At 39.1% G+C, this 20,459-nt stretch overlaps 1 protein-coding gene across 7 annotated transcripts in view; it reads left to right on the top strand.

Annotated features, from left to right (window-relative positions):
* The window catches only part of LOC142370262 (partitioning defective 3 homolog), a 333,677-nt gene that overhangs the window by 200,084 nt on the left and 113,134 nt on the right, over positions 1–20,459 (top strand). For 5 of the 7 annotated variants that reach the window (XM_075452746.1, XM_075452747.1, XM_075452752.1 and 2 more), the window contains 3 exons: positions 4,924–5,110; positions 16,663–16,811; positions 19,252–19,284. In XM_075452746.1, coding sequence (XP_075308861.1) covers positions 4,924–5,110; positions 16,663–16,811; positions 19,252–19,284 — 369 coding nt within the window. The remainder of the gene's footprint in view (positions 1–4,923; positions 5,111–16,662; positions 16,812–19,251; positions 19,285–20,459) is intronic. The other 2 variants (XM_075452749.1, XM_075452751.1) reach the window with 1 other exon arrangement.

Raw genomic sequence — 20,459 nt, forward strand, 5'->3', positions numbered from 1 at the left:
TATTTAAGATGTTTCTTGGAAGAAATGTGCTCTGGACAATAAACAAAAAGGACGATGAGGCTGTTATCGGCAATAAGACTGAAAGCCGCAGGCTCGGTTGTGGTATGAGGTCATTTCCACTTCTCTAATGGCAGCATTGATGAAGATAAGGTAACTGAGATTTTAAAGCAACAAATGCTGCCTTCAAATTGGCAGTTTGTCCAGGGATTTCAAGCATATATTTCACCAAAACAATACGAAACCACATTTTGCTCACATTACAAAGACATACACTGAAAGAAACAACTCATAAGATTTACTTAAAAAACCCTTTGTAAGTATTCTCACTCAAATGATTTAAGTAATATTTAATGCTGCAATATCAAGTAACACTCACTTGCCAGTATCAAGTAAATTTTACTTACCATAAAACACAACAGTTTTGAAGATATTAAGTAACATTTTTTTACTTAATTACATCTAAGTTTTAAGTTATATTTAGTTAAACAAATTAAGTAAAGTCTACTTGTTTTTCATAGGCAGGAACATCATTTTACTCCAAATAAGTAAAAGTAAATTTTTTTAAGTAAATTTTATATATCTGTAGTATTTGCTGTTATGAAGTAACTTAGTAGATTTTAATTATACACTTTCAGAGTAAAGTTTATGTAGTATTTCTAGGTTTATGTACATACAACTATTAAACATTTAAATTGTATGAGGAAACCAAAGTAAAACTTACTCTTCCCCATAATTCATGTATTACGTTAATAAAATGTTTAATTTTACTTAAGAAGCTCTAGTTCTTACTGAATCTTAAAAATACAAGGTAGAAATTATGACAGTTACTCTAATAGAGTTTACTTCACCAAAAAGTCACTTTAAGAAGAAGGTACTGGTACATTATGTGCCTGCCTGCAGTCCTGAGCTGTCTGCACTAGTGAAGTTGTGGAAAATATTGAAATGAAAAACACCACGATGATAACACCGTACTGTCCAAACTTCCTGATTATGGTTGTACATCCCACTGTAGCTACGGACAAGCTAGAATTTTTTGTGTCATTTTCTGATAAAACCATGTTGCCCGTGATGCACAGTTGCAATGAAATTTAATGTCCCAACATTAGAATTAATGACCACTAATCGCATTGACTTTATGGGTTTCAGCTGTTAACTGTAATTCCATTAAGCTTTCACATTACAGCATTATTGCTAAATGGCACAAACCACCCAGCAAATTCTGTTTTGGTTTTAGCAGGATATTATCTGCAGGGGTAATAGGTAGGACGTATTAGCTTTTGTTTGGTGTGACTCATGACAGGCTATCTTTAATTACAGCGCAACAACGACTGCAGTGACACAATCATGTTGTCAGAGAAATCTTTGTATGAGTATGAATCAGAAGCTTTTAAGCAAAAATACCAAATGGCCTCCTTATGACGGAGCCATTCTTCTGTCAACCATGAATTACAATTAAGATCATATTTGCACCTGTCTGACCTCACTTACTCATTACTCAATTTTTTTCTTCCATTTGGCTTGTGTTCTGCACCAAAAGCTCCAGTGTTTTCAGGATTGTTGAGGTCATGACACCATTATGATTTGAGCCAAGTTAGTGGTCCTGAGGTTTGATAAAAACAGAAACTGCATGCACAATACTCCAGTTTAGATACTTAGGATTTTAAGTATCCTCTAATGCTATCAGGTGAGGAAACTGCTTTTTTACAGCTTGTGAAAATATTTGATCAAACTCACATTAAGGTAGTTGAGATAACGGTGTAAAGAACAGGCATAACATTCAACCTTAAGACTGTGCTCATATTAGCTCATGATTTCAATGGCCCAAACATGTACAAACGCACTCTATCTGTACATTTTCCCTGTACATCTATCGCAGGCCCTTTTATCCCTTGTAGAGAATGGGAGGAGCTGGTTAGAGGACAGCGGTGTTGAAAGAGTTAGTGAGCAACTTGATATGAACCTCAGTGTGGCAAGGTTAAAGAAAGACTTTGCTCAGCCAAGATGAAGAGACCAAAGAGCCGTTGAACTCATGGCGACACACTGTTTTCCATGAGTCATTTCCTTTAGGTCTGCTCGAGGTGACCTTACTCTGGTCTGCTTTATATTCCCAGTTTAGCCGTACAGGCTCGTTCAAAGGCATCCAAAACTACGGCAAATCGTTTTATGAGTGGATACGGTGTGATTTTCCTCCACGCTTATTACACTGACAGCAGCAGAGAAGCAAGCGCTGCAGTTTCTTTAATTGTTTTCACCTTTCAAATCATCAGCGTAGCCCTGGCCATGCCTGTCCACGAGCCATCGTTTGTGTGTTTCTGTCTTTTAGCTAATTAGCAAAAAATGAATGATTTTAACAACTCCTCATCTGCCTCTTGTGTCAAGAGATCCTGACTAGAAATATTTAATGAGGCTGATAGGGAAGCTTGCAGATTTTCTAATTGAAATTGTGTCTTTTGCAAAGTACTTTGTTGCCATGGACAAATATAAGGAGATAGATTATAAACATAGATAATATATTGTCTCGAAAAGAACAGTTTGTGAATGCTAACAGATTCTTCATCCGTGACTGACTGAATTCACCAAACCTTATGAAGGCACAGTTACAGTGAAATTCTCAGTGTTGATCGCCGATACAATCAAGAGATAACCATGTGTAACAAACAATGAAACATAAAGGCTGGTAGAACAGAGGCCCCCATGGAGACGCAACTCCATTTGTCAAGATTTATCCTGAACTTTGTCAAGATTTATTCTGAATTTAATGTTCACAACAAAACGTTTTTGAGGATTGACTTGCAAAAAATGAGGAGGATATGAGGACAAACCATAGAGAACACAGAGCACATCAAGCATTATGGTGTACATGGTTTGCATATATATTACTAGAGACACATACAGACATTCACATGTCTTCACTATGGAACTGTGATGCTCTTAATAGTCCTATCATCAGATTAGAGTACATAGCAGTTTTGAAAGACATAGTAACATTAAGCTAAGCTTCCTCCAGTGTTACTCTACAGAGCATCATAACATCAGTTTAGGCTTTTGATTAACTATATTGGTCATCTGATATGCATCGCATGATAAGGAGTTAAAAACATATACATATATTCTGAAAAAGTGCTGCTATCTCACACTTAGTATTTATATTTTCTGTTGAAAAAATATTGAAAAAACTCTGATTTAGTGATATAAATGATGAATATGCAGCCGTGATTGAACTCCTTACTTTAATTTACTCGACAATTGACAGGTTGAGTTTAGGCTTTTTTTCTTTTTTTGAGTTTATACCTTCCATTACTCATTTTCCGCTGTTTTACAGCACAGGGTGAATTCAATTACCTGCGCTTCCCTGTAAAGCTGCCTGGGAGAGGAATGGCCTTTATTTCTTCCGTACAGTGTTGGCAACCATCTTAACTGGTTAAGTGGAGCAATCCAAAGACAAAATGATGAGGCTTTAAAAAAGAATCAATTAACAGACTTGCGGGTGCATCAAAAAGCTTTTGGCAAAGTTTTCTAGTCCCGCAGCTGCACATGACAAAAAGTCATTCTATATTATATAGATGGAACACAGTTGACCTCATGCAGAAGTAGATTTTAATTGAATGATAATGCAGTGATGATAGCACTGTTCAAAGCAAGGTAACATCTTTGTTGTATCATCCGGTCTTGCAGTGAAGTCTTTCATGAATTTACACAAGGTCTATTAAACCTCTTAATTCCCGTTCCACCAGCAAGAGCTCTAACTCATGAGCCAAATTACTCGGCTTTTATTTTTCCTTTGGATTTTTAAAATGTATTTGGTTTTCTTTTAACGCAGGAGGAGAACCCGGTTTCTCTCTCAGCCTCATGTGGCTGATTTGTCTTTTTCAGGGCAAATACTTAAACGAAGCTATACACTTAATTTTACTTTCACAATATGCATTTATCATGTGTGGGGCCCCAGTGAAATTAAACAGCTCTCAGGTTCATGTAGGATTCCTGCCAGAGTAAATATTGTTGTCTGCTGTTAGTGATTACACACAATTGTTCCTAAGCTATTAAATTTACAAAATGGCTCTCTGGCAATGTAAACAAAAGCAAAGACCACGGAAAGTCCAGAGTCTCTGAGACCCAACTTCTAATGTAAAGCAGGTGTTTTGCAAAACTCAGATCTCGTCATGTGTCTTGAGTTGGAGTGGATTCCTTTGACGCGCAAGTATTCATATTTAAGTGAAGCGCTGATTTATTTTTCAGAGCGAATCTTCCAGCGCAGTAATGGCAGGCCCACTTCTCACGCAGCAGAACAACTCTTCTGCTGCCCTTGGTGCCGAGTGCCAGCACATTCCCTGTTGACTTTCACTCCTGGGGCGAGCAAAGGAGCAATTCTGAAAATCCTCAGTGGGAAGGGGGCATATGGGAAAGAATACTGATCAGGGAAGCTCTTCTTCTACTCATATTTGTCCTTGGAGAAGAGAGACAGAGAACGGATTAAACTACTCAAGTCTGCAACTTTTCCCCCTGCCATTAATGGACTGGATTCTGGATGGTAGAAGTTGGATCATTTTTGGTTATGTCTTATACCTGTCATGGTCCCTCTTTCCTTTTCATGGTCGTCATGTGTCTGCCGCTATTTGGAGGATGTTGTCTTGTCTTGTTTATGTGGGATCAGAATTTGTCTTCCAGTAAGTGAAGATTTCAACAAGATTATGCAAAACCTGTGAGGTGCGTTTTGAAAGATTAAAAGTTGTGGGGATTTAGAGCGCTGGGAAAGAAAGAGCCAACTGCATTTTAGTGTAGCCATTTGTTAAATCTGGAAAGCAAGACGTAATCATCTGATATATACTGTCTGTGGAGGAGTGTAACTGAACATTGATGTAGTTTTAAAGGAAACTCAAATCATGCAAGCTGCTCAGTCTCTCTCTTTCCCTCCCTGTCCTTCAGGTCACTATCAGTTCTCTCCAACTGTGAACATGCCCAAAGATGACATAGTGATGATTGAAGACGATAGCCCCCCCTTGCTTCCAGCAAACCTGTCGGACCAGTCATCCTCCAGTTCACACGATGACATGGGCTTTGTGGGAGAAAACCCAGTTCCCTGGATTCACGAGCTGCCTGGTCAGAATGAATGGTAGGTAGAAGGTTGTTCTCATGTTGCAGTGGAACTGGCTGATTTATCAGTTATTTCTATTTCACAGGACTTTAGATTTCCCCTATTTGGAGGGGAGCAGACTTTTTTGCATGTCTATTTCAATGCAGATTGTATTTCTGCTTCTAAGTGGGGGGAAAAATTGCATCCTGGGCTCGACGAGACAAGCTGACAATCAGATTTTCAATTAAGTTACAAAAAATTTAGCAGGGATAATGTATTACCAATTACTGCAAGTTAGTGCCTTCCATCACATTGTGAAATGGATTTCCTAACCCTAACCCAAGTAGAAATCTATGGGGGAAATTTTGGGTAAAAAAAATTAATATAAATATGAACGAATTTATAAATGTATACATAATTAATATAAATATAAAAATGTGACACAAATAAATAAATATATGTATATAAATATACATACATTTGTATATTTATACATACATACATTTGAGGATCCAAAATGGATCCACAAATGCAGACTGCCAGACTACACACACAAAGTCAAGCATATTTTTTTTAGAATCTCGAAAATATATTTACAAATGTATGTATATTTATATACATATATACATTTATTTGTCACATTTTTATATTTATATTAATTATATATACATTTATAAATTCGTTCATATTTATATTAATTTTTAAACACATACATCTCAATCACATTTTTATATTTATATTAATTATATATACATTTATAAATTTGTTCATATTTATATTAATTTTTTTTACCCAAAATTTCCCCCATAGAAATCAGTCATTTCGACTACCATGCACAAGAAAAAGATTAAATAATATATGTGTTATTTATTATTCAAACTGTTTTATGACTATTAAAGAACATATACTTACATATCCATCTGGGTATAAGTATACAGGTGTGTTATATTTTGCCTGGCAAAGCCTGTGGATGTGCATGTGCAATAGAAGTCTTAACTGTGAATAAAAAGACCATGATGGACTCATACAGTACTTTCACCCCCTCATCCCCAACCACCCATGGGATTTCAGTGCCCCACTGCAGCACCCTCATAATAAAATCAAGCGATGGCTCATCAACCTTGTCAGAACGCGAAGACTCTTTCGAGACTCAACCATTTAGGCAGTGGAATCCTTTCACACTGGGCTCTTTAAGAAGCCTGGCTATGAATCAAGATTTTTCAAATACTTTGTTTTTGCTTTAAAAGCTGTATTTTAATTGGGTATAATCAATTTAAACTTTTACAAGACACTCCCTGTAGAACCGCAAACTTCATCTACAAGAAACTGTACCAATCAGTTGATTATGTCGCATTTTTTTCTTCTTGTTTTCTTTGTTTCTTATGATTGGCTTTTTAGCTTGGTGAGATCACATGTCGCATGTTGCATACGGGCCACAAGCATATGGCTGAAAAACCCTCTCTATACTCACACAAACACCCACATTAGCACGGGTATAAAAATGTGGGTTCTGTGTGTACACAAGGATGGAGTTTGCTACATACTAATGACTCGGATTAATCTGAATATTTCAATGTTTCAAACTTACAAACACGCATCAGGCACACATTCACATTTTACTCACAGCTGGTTACACGCACAAAGTATATATCATCATTCTGATTAACTTATACTTATATTTCTTGTTTTCCTTTTCAAGTTTCACCATCATCCCACCACAGATAATTACTTAGCCAGTGTTAACAAGCATGCTGAACCAGCAGGGGATGTGGGTCAGCCAGTCTCTGGTGCACTGGAACTGCTACTTTTTAATTAAGCTCTTCCAACGGTGAAGAGAGTCTCATCTTTGGCCTCCAGTGTTATTCCACTTTCTGTCCTCATGGCAGAAGCCATGCCGAGGCCACATTAATGTACCCACACAAAAGTGTCTGATTAGCCTGTAAAATTATTGGAATTCTTTTTAGTCCTCTTTACTCAATGTACAAAATAAATGTAATTTCTATTTTTGAGAGTTTTTTTCTTTGCTGGTTTAGAAAATATGCTGCTAGAGTGATTTCTTTTGGTAATTCTGGCTCTTCTTGACATCTGTTTGGATGAATAACCGCGCCATCAGAGGCTCTCTAAAAGCCGACTAATGCCCTGAAACAGCCAAATTCTCAACAAGCTCAAGAGGAAACGCTGTGTACAAGGTTCCCGCGGGGTCTTAAAAAGTCTTAAAAGCATTGAATTTATGAATTTGGATATAATACCTTAAAAAGACTTGAATAAGTCTTGAATTTTGATATCTGGGTCTTAAAATTTGTGCAGTAACTTCTCCGTATCGCATTCTCCTGAAAAGTTTCATTTGTCAACAAGGCTACTATTATTTTGAAAAGCCTAAATAACGTAGCCTAAATGAAGAGTGGCGGAACCAATCATTGAGAACGCAATGCTGCCGCTACCGCTCCGCCCCGGGTCCGATCACATTGCTACAGCACTGACACAGACCACAGCAACAAGCCAAGCAGAAGCGTGAAAAATCAAGGCAAATCTCAGCAGAAAACAAGAAAGTTTAACTTATGCCGTTATGTTGTTTTTTTAACATTTGTTTGCGTTTCCTTGCTTCCCATCTCTTGCTGGGATTATGGGGAAATGTCGTAGAGTCTCACGCCAAGTCCTTCAAGCACATGAAAAATATCAAAGCGAAGGATCAAACTCCTTCCATCGCCGGGGTGTTTCAACCGGCCAACGCTAGCCAGTTAGCTATTAATGTATCTGAGCTAGCAGATAACGTTAACGAGCCAACTGCTTGTACAGCCCCTCCAGTTACGACCGTCACCGCAACTAGAGTAGATCTGCGAACAGCTTTTGGGTCCACACCAACCATGAAAGCAGAGGTGTTGTGGACTCTTAACACAATCGCCAAACACCATTCATATAATGGAAACGAGGGTATTTCAGAGTTGTTTAAATGCATGTTCCCCGATTCCGACATCGCTGCCACAATTACTTGTGGTCCCGACAAAACGGCGTACATAGCCAAGTTTGGTTTAGCTGTGTATATTAAAGAGGAACTGGTGTCCAAGGTAAACAAATCACCGTCCGTTCTTATGTTCGATGAGATATTCTATGTTCTCATTTTTTTAGTTGATTTTCATTATTTATAGTTCTCTCTACTCCCCATATTCCCAGCGTGGAATAAGTAGCTAGCTAACATAACCAATGTTAAAAAACAACTTAACTGTGTCAGTTAAACTTTTTTGTGGTCTGCTGAAATTTTCTTTGATTTTTCACACCTCTGTTTGGCTTGTTGTCTGTGTCTGTGCTGTGGTGTTGCAGCGTTTACTACTACTATGCTGCAATGTTTCATCAATGCTTTACACAGTCCACACTTTCATTTGTTTGAGAAATAAATGAACAAATTAAAAAAAAAAAAGTTTTTCTTTGCCGGTAGGTCTGTGAAATGGGTATTATTTTTTTTTATAAATGGTCTTAAAAAAGTCTTAAAAAGACTTAAATTTGACTTGAAGAAACCTGTAGGAACCCTGTGTGTATGTCAGACAGGAACAAGACGGTAAGAGAGATGAATTTAAGTTTAAACCATCTCTTCTCTTGACCCTTGTTGAGTTTGTTTGCTAAAGAAATGGATGGGATATGTAACTCTTTGGCACTGCCGATGCTGTCTGTGACGTCATCAGCTCAGTCGTTGCCAGGTTACAAACACAACTCATCAACACGTTTATGAAAATCTGCCCACCCCACAGTTTGTAAAGCACATCCTAATATGGTACTAATCTACAGGGAACTGGTTGACTGATGTGGGAACAGTCACCTCATCTTGAATGTAAACAAGACATTACTTTGTGAACGGAATGCTTTCTAGTTGAACCGTTGTGCTCTGTGATTCGGACGACCTGCAGCTGTGCAGATAAGATGTGTTTTTGGCTCAACACCGGCCCTCTCCTCACTCTCAGTGCAACATCGAATGCTGTTCACTGCTCTCTGTGCGTTTACATCACATTATGGGCATGTTTCAAATAAAGGTGTAGGTCTTTGATTGCATTAATATATGCAAAGTGTAAATGCAGTAATTAACGGTACACATGCATTACTGCGAGTTAAGCTGTGTACGTCTCCAGTTCTGTCCGTTACTGTTGATAAGAAAGTATTGCTTACTAGTATATTTTACTAACTTAAGGGCTCACTGCTAAACAATTTCCTTCTCAAATCAATAGCGTAACGATGTATATCTCCATATAGAGCTAGAGTGTTTGGTATTACTCTGGGAATAGTGTAATTGTGTTCATGTTTACTGCAATAAATTGCACACTGGATGCCGATGTTTTGATGACAGGTAACGTATGTTAACCCTTCGTATGACACAGCTACCATGACAACGTGTACTTAGTCAGTGACAAACATGCCTTAGACAAACTAACCCTTCACCAGAGTCCCGTCGAAGCCTTGATGGTTGAAACTCTCCGAGGTTTCCCTCTTCTTTAGGTTCTGACTAACTTCAGGTTCCAACTGATATAGTTGTTCGGTCCTGTCAGACAGTCGCTTTCAGTTGGAAAACTTTCTTCCTGCTCACGGTATCCGCCCCTCCAAAGCCTGTATCACACATTTCAATGAGACCTCAGGAAATTGTTTCAGTTTTTTTTAAAAGGGCATCATGTCACTTTAACACCTACCATACCTACAAAAGATATTTTCAATAAATGGTAGTTGCTGTTATAACTTCACATATAACATACCCACCGTTTGATGAATGAATTCATTCAGTCTTTTTTTATTTATTTTCTGTCCTAGTGACCCGTTTTTTTCCCTCTTTAATTATCTTCAGAAGTCCTACAAATGACTGCACTTAATTTTTGATTCATAATATTTAACTTTCTTTGTTCTACTTGTTTTTTTTGTTGTTTTTTTTTACTGAATAAGATAACCACCACGTTAGTCTGTTAATAGGGTTGGGCCCCAAGATAAATGGTTGTTGTGGAGGCAGAAATTCCATCTCACCCGTAGTCAAGAGACCGAGAGTGACCTACTTTTTCCTGACATCCTTAGCTAATGCCTAATAGCTGTCCAGTGGTTATAAAACATTGCTGTATCACATCAGTTTTACAAGGCTCAAACATCAAAAGGGGTTGTAAATATTAGAACTCTGTGTCTCTGTTTAAATGATAAAGTCCAGATATGCGAGCTGTTAATGTGATACTGAATGTTTTATTTGTATTTGACTCCTTTTTATTAGCTGGGCGTTTGGAGCGTTGTGCTTACGCCATCGAACTAGCTTGTGACTTAACGGTAGTTAAATTAAGTTGCAATGCAGTCTAAATAATCAAACCATGAACATCCATAGAGTTGCACTTGAAATCTGTCTAAATCTGTTTATACTTCAGCCGGCTGTAGTGGATCACGCTTGTGTTGGTGAAGTGCAAAATGCCAGTATGTAGATTTAAAGAGTGTGGAATAGTGATGAGTAGTCTGGTGATTGAAACCAGCCTGTGTCATTTGTCAGGTTTCAGTGAATAAATAAAGGATGTAAATTATTACTTAACATATCTTCACAAAGTTTTTTTTTTCTTCAGCAATAGGTCCTGACCTACCACATTCATCCCCTTAACTGTCTCCCACTTCATTAGTTTGGATGTGAAACCAAGCAGGAAGGGCCATGTCTGAATGTTTTACAGTAAAACTGATATAATAATCTGGTTGATGTAGTGTCTGAATAATGTGAAGAAAAAAACAGGAGAATGAGCATAGGATGTGGAGTGGTGTGAGAAAAATGCAGGGTATATTTATGGCAGCTCAGATACAATCAGCCTCTCCTAAATGAGGAAAAAAAGAAGTTTCCACCTGGTTTTAATCTTCCAAGCTGATATTACGCACTTGTGGGCTGCGTCTGCTGTCTCACTGTGGTCCCAGTCCAGCTCGAGTTCTTTTTTAGACCTTCGTGTTTGTTGTCCAAATATTTAACCTTAAATTTAATGTTTTAATGTTCACTGCTTTGTACTATTAACCTTACATGTATGAAAAAGGGGTCATCCATCAAATCCTCACTGAGGTGCCCTAAACTTTACCCTTCAGAGGGGGACACAATAAGATTTGCAACCTCGTGTTCCAAGGAAGCAAAAGGCAAGTATGTAAGCACCGAGGGGGGGGGGGCGACTGCAGCAAAGATTTTTTTGCTTTGAATATGGAACTCTGTTTAAAAATGGAAGCGTCTCATCCTTTTTTCATTTATTTTTTTCCTTGTGAATCTACAGTCATATTTATTTTTTTCTCTCTTTGTTGTTTGTAGTTTTGATGCACCACGAATATTCAGGGCCCATGAAGTCGTTTATAACTCAAGCCAATGTGAAATTTAGGCTTTTGAAAAACTATTACTATGTTATATAAATACAGTTTTTACGGCTGAGCAATGCTGAAGGCCTCTAGCTGTGATTTTGTAGAAGTTGTTGGGTTACAATGACTAGAATACCACGAGAGTACCTGTGAAGGAGGTATCTGAGTTGGCACTGATGTGCAACGAAAACAAAACAAAACTCAAGAAAACAAGAGGTGTACACAGCATGTTAATTGTTCTGCAGTGTGCAAGGTATTGCAATGCATATGTAAATAAGAAACTACAACAAGCTAGGACTGATGGGATCACGGCTGTCCTACAGCTCTCCAGGGATAAGTTTTACAACTTGCAGTGGGAAAAGAGGTGATTGCACATTTATAATATCCAAAAAAATATCTTTGCATTATCATGTTTTCATGTTAGAGCATCATGAGCCCAGAATATTCTAAATTTCAGAATATTCAAAGAGAGGAAATAATCTTCTATTCCTATCACGCCAACTAAAAAAGTAAGATACTGAAGCAAAGTCAATTGATAGAATATTGAAAATGAAAAAAATAAAAGACGGTGGAAGAGAAGTGTCAATTGTCATTCAGACTGGAGAGAAAATAAATGGACAGCCCAAGACGCAGTCAGATAGAAAGGTAGAGAACTTGACGATGTCCTTCTCTGTCTTTGTGAGATGTCACAGGTGGAAACATCATATCCCGGGCAGCTTTGACACAACCTGTCAACCAGCAACAATAGAAAGGGGACTCCAGATAAACATGCACACAGCCATTTTTTCACAATCACAAATACACACAAGTCTCAGGAGTGTTTAGATACACATTGGCTGGTAAACAATTTCACAAATTAACATATAAAGTGGAAAAGGTCCTCAAAGACATGAACAAACAAACTTTTCAGGCAGACTGCATACTTCAGTTGACTCCCTAATAGTCACTATCATCAGCAATGTAACTACAAATCACAAGAATCAGAAGCGCTCTGTTAAATAAATGTTTTTTCCCCATCAGCCTGTCGGCATAATTACAGATACGTACAAACATCTCCATAAGTGCATGCACACGCGATTTCAGCTGTCCATGTGGGCTGGTAACGACTTAAATGTCAAGTAGTACACATACATGTGTTTTTCCAGAAATATAATTAGTTTCTGCTAGCTTAATGAATATTGAGCATGTCTCACTGGTGCACCACTACCGCAAGCATGTCATGCTCTGATTTCTACACTCCCCTCCCTGTGTTTATATACCTATACATCTGTGCGTAGTGCTCTGTGTGTGCATCTATGCCGTACTCGGTGCCACCGTGACAAGGGTGCAGGTGGATCTCAGAATGTGCGATGCTCATGTACCTTAAACTGAAGTAAAGCATTTCAAGCAGGGAATGGGAGTTGGCACAAGAGTCGGCAGACAGACAAAGAGGTCTCAATTTCCATAGCTTCACAGGTGCAGCTTCTCTTTTGTCTGTGGCTGATGGAGCAATTTCATTTCACTGTGTTCATGTATCTATTTTAGAATGATGTGATGAGTTAACAGGCAAAAATAGCTCGGACACTATTTCTTTCCAATCTGCTGAAGCTGAACAAAGGTACTCTATGTTTACCTTTTTTGTCTTAAGCGTGTAAAATATTTGGACCGTCAAATGTCGACCGATGCACCTCTGTATGAAGTCCACACATATGGTTTGGTACATTTGAAGCTAGCTCTGAGCTCCCCACACCAGCTGGGCATCCATGCAGCAAAAAAAAATGATCCCCTCAACCCGCCTGGGGAAAAAGAAAAATTCAGAGGTGCTGTGCTGGACATTGCTCTTCTATTTTATTGAACAGATCTTCAGAATCTCCGGTGCTAGTCAGTCACACTAAGCTGGACTTGCAATAGAAGTTGGTTGCTTTGAGGTTAATTACTCAGTTGTTTTTCATGTTTGTGGGAGATGGGAGGGAAGAGGGGAAAAAAAAAAAACAATGCTTGTGTCACCAGTGTAATTGGGAGCTTTTAGCACTCCCCACTTAGCAGCAAAGCCCCGATGCAGCTTGACACGTTTAACTTCCTGCACGGGAGACGTTAGACAGGAACATGTTGATGTAAAATGGAAGTTAAAGCTGTGGATTTGCCTGTGAGCATTACCCAGGTCTTATTTAATTTTAGATAATGGAAAAATCCGATCTGGGGAAAAAAAGCATCTGCTAAAAATGGGGAAATTTGCTTTGAAAGGCTGCTTAATGAACAAGATGAGGGAATGTATTGCCCATATAGATTGGTACCACTATTAAAGATAGGCCATTAGCATGTATGGGATGAGTGGTATGAATAAATTCTGCCACTGTTTTGATTATCTAATTTATTATAGAGGTGGCTACATTGTCAAGCTATCACTTACATTCTTCTGGTCAATACTTTCCCCCATTGAGCGTGTGAAAGGGAACATTTATAATAGACATCAAGCATGGATCTCAGGTTCCTGTATACAAAAAATAAAAGCCTTACAGACATAAATGATTTTTGTGCTTAAGAACTCCCTGGAATGTGGGCAGAGATGATCAAAGCAGGATCTTATTACAGTTAGCATTCCTAGGGGAGAAATTTGTAGCTAAGGAAGTGAGAGCAAGGCCTGTAACTGAGTGCTGCATTTCCATTAAAGTGCTGTAGTAACTGAATATCTGTGCGTCGCTTTTAAGGAAACAAGAGGATTAGTACCAGCTTTGCCAATTTTTTTGATTCAGTTAAAATTTCACTTCTGCCCTGGTGATAATAGCATTCAGGGTGTGGAACGAGTTTCAATCAATTTGCAGTAAACGTGCGTTTCAGTTTTCATAAAACTGAACGGCGTAGTTCTAAAATTTGCATTCTTCAAAAGCAAATAAGTGACATCAGTTCCTCTAGTGATACTGAAAATGCTTTGAAGGCTGTTTGAAGGAGCATCCGCTCCAAACAGACGCAGTCACACATGTATTCCCTTCTGCTCAACTTAAGTACTGAAGCATGTATTTCCAAACACTGAAATACACTCACATTCACACAGTGTCCAGCTTTCTTTGGAAATTGAGTTGTGATTAGATTAATTTATTACATTTATTTAGTTAAGCAGCTGTATAGGCAACCTGTGATTAAGGTTTTCAGGACAGAATTACTTGGCCACTGGTCACCGGCACCTCCTTCAGTTGTTGAGGTTATTGCCACAGAGACATTGGGTGCCTTTTGGCTTGAAATGATACTTTCTCTGCATTTTACTCCAGATCTTATTTGTGGACTTTAGGCTTTCTCTGCTTATATCAAATAATGGTTGAGAAAAAGAGACAAACAAAAAAAGTAAATGAAAACAAAACAAATGGATAAAAGTAACAATACAATTTTTTTGCTTTAAAAAAGAGCTAAAATGGGCAGAAACACACAGCAAACAGTAGATTTCCGACTGTGGAATTGACACCACCACAGAGCGGTCCCTTTACTCTGACTACACAGGTTTCTCCCCAGCTTTCATCAGACCAGCTGGGATACTGACCTCTTGTCTGCATAATTACTCTATTATTCAAACAGATTCATTGCAGAGGTGGGAACAAGTCACAAGTAAGTCTCAAGTCTTCCCAATCAAGTCTCAAGTAAAGACACGTGAGTCCTAAGTCAAGATGTGGAGTCCCGAGTCGGGTCCAAGTCCTACGTCTTATCAAGTCATCTGACCGAAAATCCAGATCTATAATTCAAACGCAGAATACTAACAGATGATTTCCAGGAATAATAACTGCTTCTTAAAAGGTGCATTTATTTACCAAAGTAAGCAGCAAGTGCAACTAAACTTGATCAAAAATAAAAAGTGCTGGGGTTGCATTTCACAACAAATAATAACTCAGGACTACAACAAATTGAAATATGGATTAAAAGCCTCCATTATTAATCTATCAAGCGAGAAAACATGCAAAGCCATAAGGTATTAGAAACTTAAACAACACTTAAAGCTTTTTTGTCTGCTGTGAAATATCAAGTATTTTCAAGTCTTGGACCGGGGTCCACACCTCGGATGAATACTCCTCCACTCTCTGTACCTCAGTAGATGCTCGTGCTCCCTGCTGCAGTGCTGTACTTCGTCAGTGTTCTATTTGTGCTTTACTGGTTCAGAAACGCACTGCTAGCAAGAGCAAATGAAATCTAAAGTCAGAGTGAAAATGCGCCCTTTGTTGCCCATACTATCTCAGTCATGCTCCGACAGATGATATTTACGGAGGTAGAAGTATTAGAGGCGGTAGGGTTTTTGTGAGCTTGGAACGATGAGAGAAAAAAAGAGGGAAAAGGGTGATGAACAGATTAATAATACAACTGTGGTTTCATTCCTCTCTTCCTGCCCTTCCTCCCTTTCTTTCTGTGTCATCTGGATTTGGTCCTGTGAGACAGTCTGAGTTTAGCTGGGATTGTCAGGTATAGTTGATGGCAAAGTGACACGCTGATGCCTAACCCTTTGTGACACACGGAGCAGCTCGTTTCTTAAATGCCGTTGACACCCCAAATAAGAATTGTTTGCATGCAAACAAGTGCCAGCAGTCACCCTCTCGTGATGTTGCAAAAGTCTGTTTGAAAGAGCATCTGCTCCATCTGCTCGAATCAATGAATGATTACATTGTATGGAAAGCAACTAAAAAAAAGTATGCACGCAAGCAACATTTGCTAAATGTATTTTTCTGCATGGAAATACTCCTGTTCTCCTCCCAACCTTCTTGTGCCACTCCCCTCCAACTTTCAATTAAGATCCAGACAGAGATACAGAGGATCTTAAAGGGAAGGCACTGTGGTGCATTGAGTCCTGCCTTGTTTCAGACATACAGCTTGTGGTTGGGGTTCTGGAATCAGAATGGAGTTGCCCTGACCCTAGTTCACCCTCACTGTATTGCACATCTGAGGATGAGCCTGCCCATCCCTACTGTGGTGTATCCTGAATACACTAAGCAGAGGTGGAGATATGCTTAATTAGAAAAACTCACTGAAAGGAAAGATTGAAAGCGCATATGTAAATATCTACATATGCGCTTGTGTGAGTAATGTATGTTGATGGTCATTATCTGATGATAAAGGGGCGTTTTGGACTGAGGTTTGTTTTGTATGGATATTAATTGGTTGATTTTATTTCTCAATTTTATCATTAGGATAACCCTGAGCCAAAACATATGTAATTCATTGGATAATTGTATTATCAAAGCAAATATTCCATGTCATCATTATAATACATCTGTCTCTTTCTCCCTCTCTGCTTTCTTTCTAATTAACTTTAGCTCGTTAAGTCCGGATGCAGACCCAGACGTTGCATTCCAGAGGGAGGGATTTGCCCGCCAGAGTATGTCAGAAAAACGCATCAAGCAGTATGACAATGCTGCTCAGCTGGAGATCGTCAAGTCCCGCAAGTCCAAGAGCATGGATCTAGGTACATTTTTAAAGTAAAGTCCCAAACACTTAAAACTCCAGTGGGCAGCGTTTATGGAGACAGGTAAAAATGCAACATAATAACTGGGTTGTATTTATGACATCCATGTACTCTGGAAGGCTGCCAAAGAGACTGGCTGTACCATGGGACCACAATTGGTTTGAGTTCTGAACCTGTCCCATTAGCCGCTTTCGGACAGACCGTTCTAAGAAAGTAGTTATCAGAACTACCCTCCTCGAATTTCGTTCTGATAACTATCCTTCCCCAGTGGAACTGTTTCAGTCTGCATTCGCACATGAGTCGGGACCTGATAGGGACTGATGCGCCGCGCAGAGCCGTCTGCTTCAGTGACGTGTTAGCCGTTAGCCGTTTAGCGCTACATTCAAACACAAAACAAAACGGTAAAAGTAAGGAGAGTAGAAAAAACACCACCAAGAAGCTAATATGGAGAGCGGGGAGGCCACCGTGTTCATGGTCTGCATGATGGTGATATTAATCATGGACAATCACATCAGGCGTCTAATATTGAGGCTGGAAAAGCTCACAGAGAGAGTCAGGAGACGATACTTTTTTATTTCATGAAGGAAGAAAGGAGAGCAGAGCGCTGCAGACAAATGAGACAACGTGTAAGTTTAACTTATTAAACACCCGCCGGTTGTGTCTGTGTCTATGAGGAAACATTTAAGCTGTGATAGCATGACATGGGGCGTAGCTACCGACCACCAAACACCTCCGTTAGATTCGTTCTATAAGAACTATGAAAAGACCCGACCTCGGAGAAGGAGCTAAATAGTTATAGGAACTAAGGGAGAAAGCCCCGAGTTCCTGTATGTCCGAACACGGGAGAAAACGGCCCCGCGGATTAAAAGGTTATTAGAACTGCCAAAGGTTCCTACAGTCCGAAAGCGGCTATTGAGACTACAGCAGATGCTCCTTTCTCCAGTTCATGGGCCAATTATAAGAGATAACAGCCTTGACTTGTAGAAATCTTTGAGCTGCTCAAACAGGTATGGGCCACTGCATTCAGCTCTCTGACATCTTGTGTCCAAGATCAAAACTTTTTTGCGAAGCTAATTCAAACAGCAGAGAATTTCACTGGAAAATACTGCTTAGGAAAAAGTTCATAGCAAGCCATTGAATAGGTTTGCCTGAATAATCTGTTGAGCATAGAAATGATTTCCATGATGTACTTTGTGCTTAAAATATAAATGATAAAATATAAATAATACAAATAATTGGATATCACTGACAATAGGAAGTGCTTAGACTGGACAGGATACTGAGATAACTCTATGATAGACTTCTCATCAGTGTAAATGCATATTTTATCAATAAGTTCAATCAGAAAAGCTTCTTCTTCCCGAGTGGAGTCAGCATTTATTCAAAAAATTTGATTTGTTCCAAACAGCAGTGTTTATTTCTGCTAAATAAGCTGGTCAGTCTTCATGTAAGTGCTTGTCTCTTGTCTCAAGTAACTGCATTATTGTTATCAAGATTAATCTTTGTATGGGTGTGTCATTAGATATATTTCAAAATAGCATTCTCCCCCCTCCCTCTCCCTATGGTGTTATGATACTGTAGACTGTCTCACATACACATGCACACACACGTATGTGTATGACGTGGAATGTCCTGATTAAGGTGTGCAGTTTTGGGGGGCATCCGATTTTCAGAAGGACGTTGAAGAGGACCCCCCTGTTGCCCAGGTCAAACGCTTTGGAGAGGTCGATGAAGGGAACATAAAGGGGGTGTGAAACACGCCACACCTTAAAAGCTTAACACCAAAATCTGCTGAAATCCAGCAAACTAACATCTTCTCAAATAGCTGATTTAGAGTCCCTCAATTGAAATATCTTTGGATGCACAACTCTTCTATGTCCGTTTTCTTTTCCTGCTTGGTTTGTTTTGTTTTTATTGTGGCTATTACGACGCAGTGTGTTTGAGCCCACAGCAGGTAAAGGTAAAGTACCATAAGGTGCTTCTCTCCAGTAACACCTTAATACTAGAATAGTATTTAGAAAGAGAAAGGTATACCCTATTCCCGGCGGACTCTTGTTTATTTTCTCACTAGTTGTCTTTTTCTAACATTTAACCATATCCTAGTAGCTCCCAAATCATATCAGTAGATGGACCTCATGACTTTGAGTCCCAATGTAACCCTGCAGTTTAAATAACCCCATTTAAATAAGACCCTAGATTTAGTCAGAGAAGGGAAAAGGAAGAAAGAGTTGTGATGTGCCCCGTCTGGCAGTCGCACATTAGCATATTCCAGACACTGTGTTGTAAGCTTCATAATGGACAGGCACTTGCATTAGGTGTAAGATCTTTCGCACTTAGATCTATCCTTCATGTTCTTCCTCTTGTCTCCTTTAGCTTTGAATGTGCTTAACAAACGAATGCACTAACCACACATCCTTGTTTATGCTCTTTCATGGAGCAGATGAGATTAACTGCAGCACAAGAGCTAGTCAAGGTAAGCAACCATGCCGACACTAGTTCAATACATGTTCCTTATTACAGTCATCCTAGTTAGGTCCATGGGTCAATCAGAAAAGTGATCACAATATCTCTTCATCACCAGCTTATAAGCAGCCTTTACTGGATAGGTGATCTTGGCACTTTTAAATGCAAATCGGAAAGAATTTTGCGGTAATTGCAGCACAATCAAGTAAGGGTTTTCATATTGCTGGAAGGGAGTTTGCATTGAATAGAGACTTGGCAACAAATGTGGTAACCTGTGCCATTGTGCTCACACTGCAATCCAAATAATTAAAGAAAACACTCATTTCTCCTAGAAGTATGGAGGGCCAGGTACTAGCAGTAGAGTAGCATTTTCAATCGGTAGGATTTCTTTGCCAGTTGGCCTCATCAGTCTCAGCAATTGATCCATCATATTCAGGCTATTATTATCTTTGGCTAATGTACATTAGAGTGCATTCATTCCATTCACACAAAAGAACTGAAGGATAAGTCGTCAAGTACTTATTAGAATAAAAAAAAATGTGCCCGTTGTTCATAGGGATAGCAAGAAAGAAATAATTGGCTATGTTCCCATAGTACCTGTCCACGGTGTAGCCTGCCTTTTACCCAATGGCAGCTGGAATAGGCTCCAGCTCCCCCGCGACCCTGAATTGGATTAAGCGGGTATAAAAAATGGATGGATTGGGGCGGTCGGTGGCGTAGTGGGTTAAGCAGCCGCCCCATGTACAGAGGCTTTGTCCTCGATGCAGCGGGCCCCGGTTCGACTCCCGCACCGAGCAGCCCTTTGCTGCGTGTCTGCCCCATCTCTCTGCCCCCTGCTTCCTGTCTCTCTCACACTGTCCTATCATTAAAGGCATAAAAAGCCCAAAAAAATACTTAAAAAAAAAAAAAATGGATGGATGGATGTATTCCTACAGAAGAGTAGGTGCATTGATCATCCATATAGTATGACTGCTTTCCTAAAAGTAAGTATGTCCTCTTCATGCTGTTAAAAGATCAGAATCCTGTTAGGATGTGGACAAAAAACATCTGAACAATGTGGATTGAGTTGTAGCTTTATGTATCACACCATTATATCCCATCAATTTATTGTTTAGAGCTGGAATGAATACCTCAGAATCTCTCTTGTGTTCTTTGAGTCCTCTAAGTAGTTTGGTGCCAACTGCT

Source organism: Odontesthes bonariensis, chromosome 20 (assembly GCF_027942865.1).
Source record: "Odontesthes bonariensis isolate fOdoBon6 chromosome 20, fOdoBon6.hap1, whole genome shotgun sequence".
NCBI classification, from domain to species: domain Eukaryota; kingdom Metazoa; phylum Chordata; class Actinopteri; order Atheriniformes; family Atherinopsidae; genus Odontesthes; species Odontesthes bonariensis.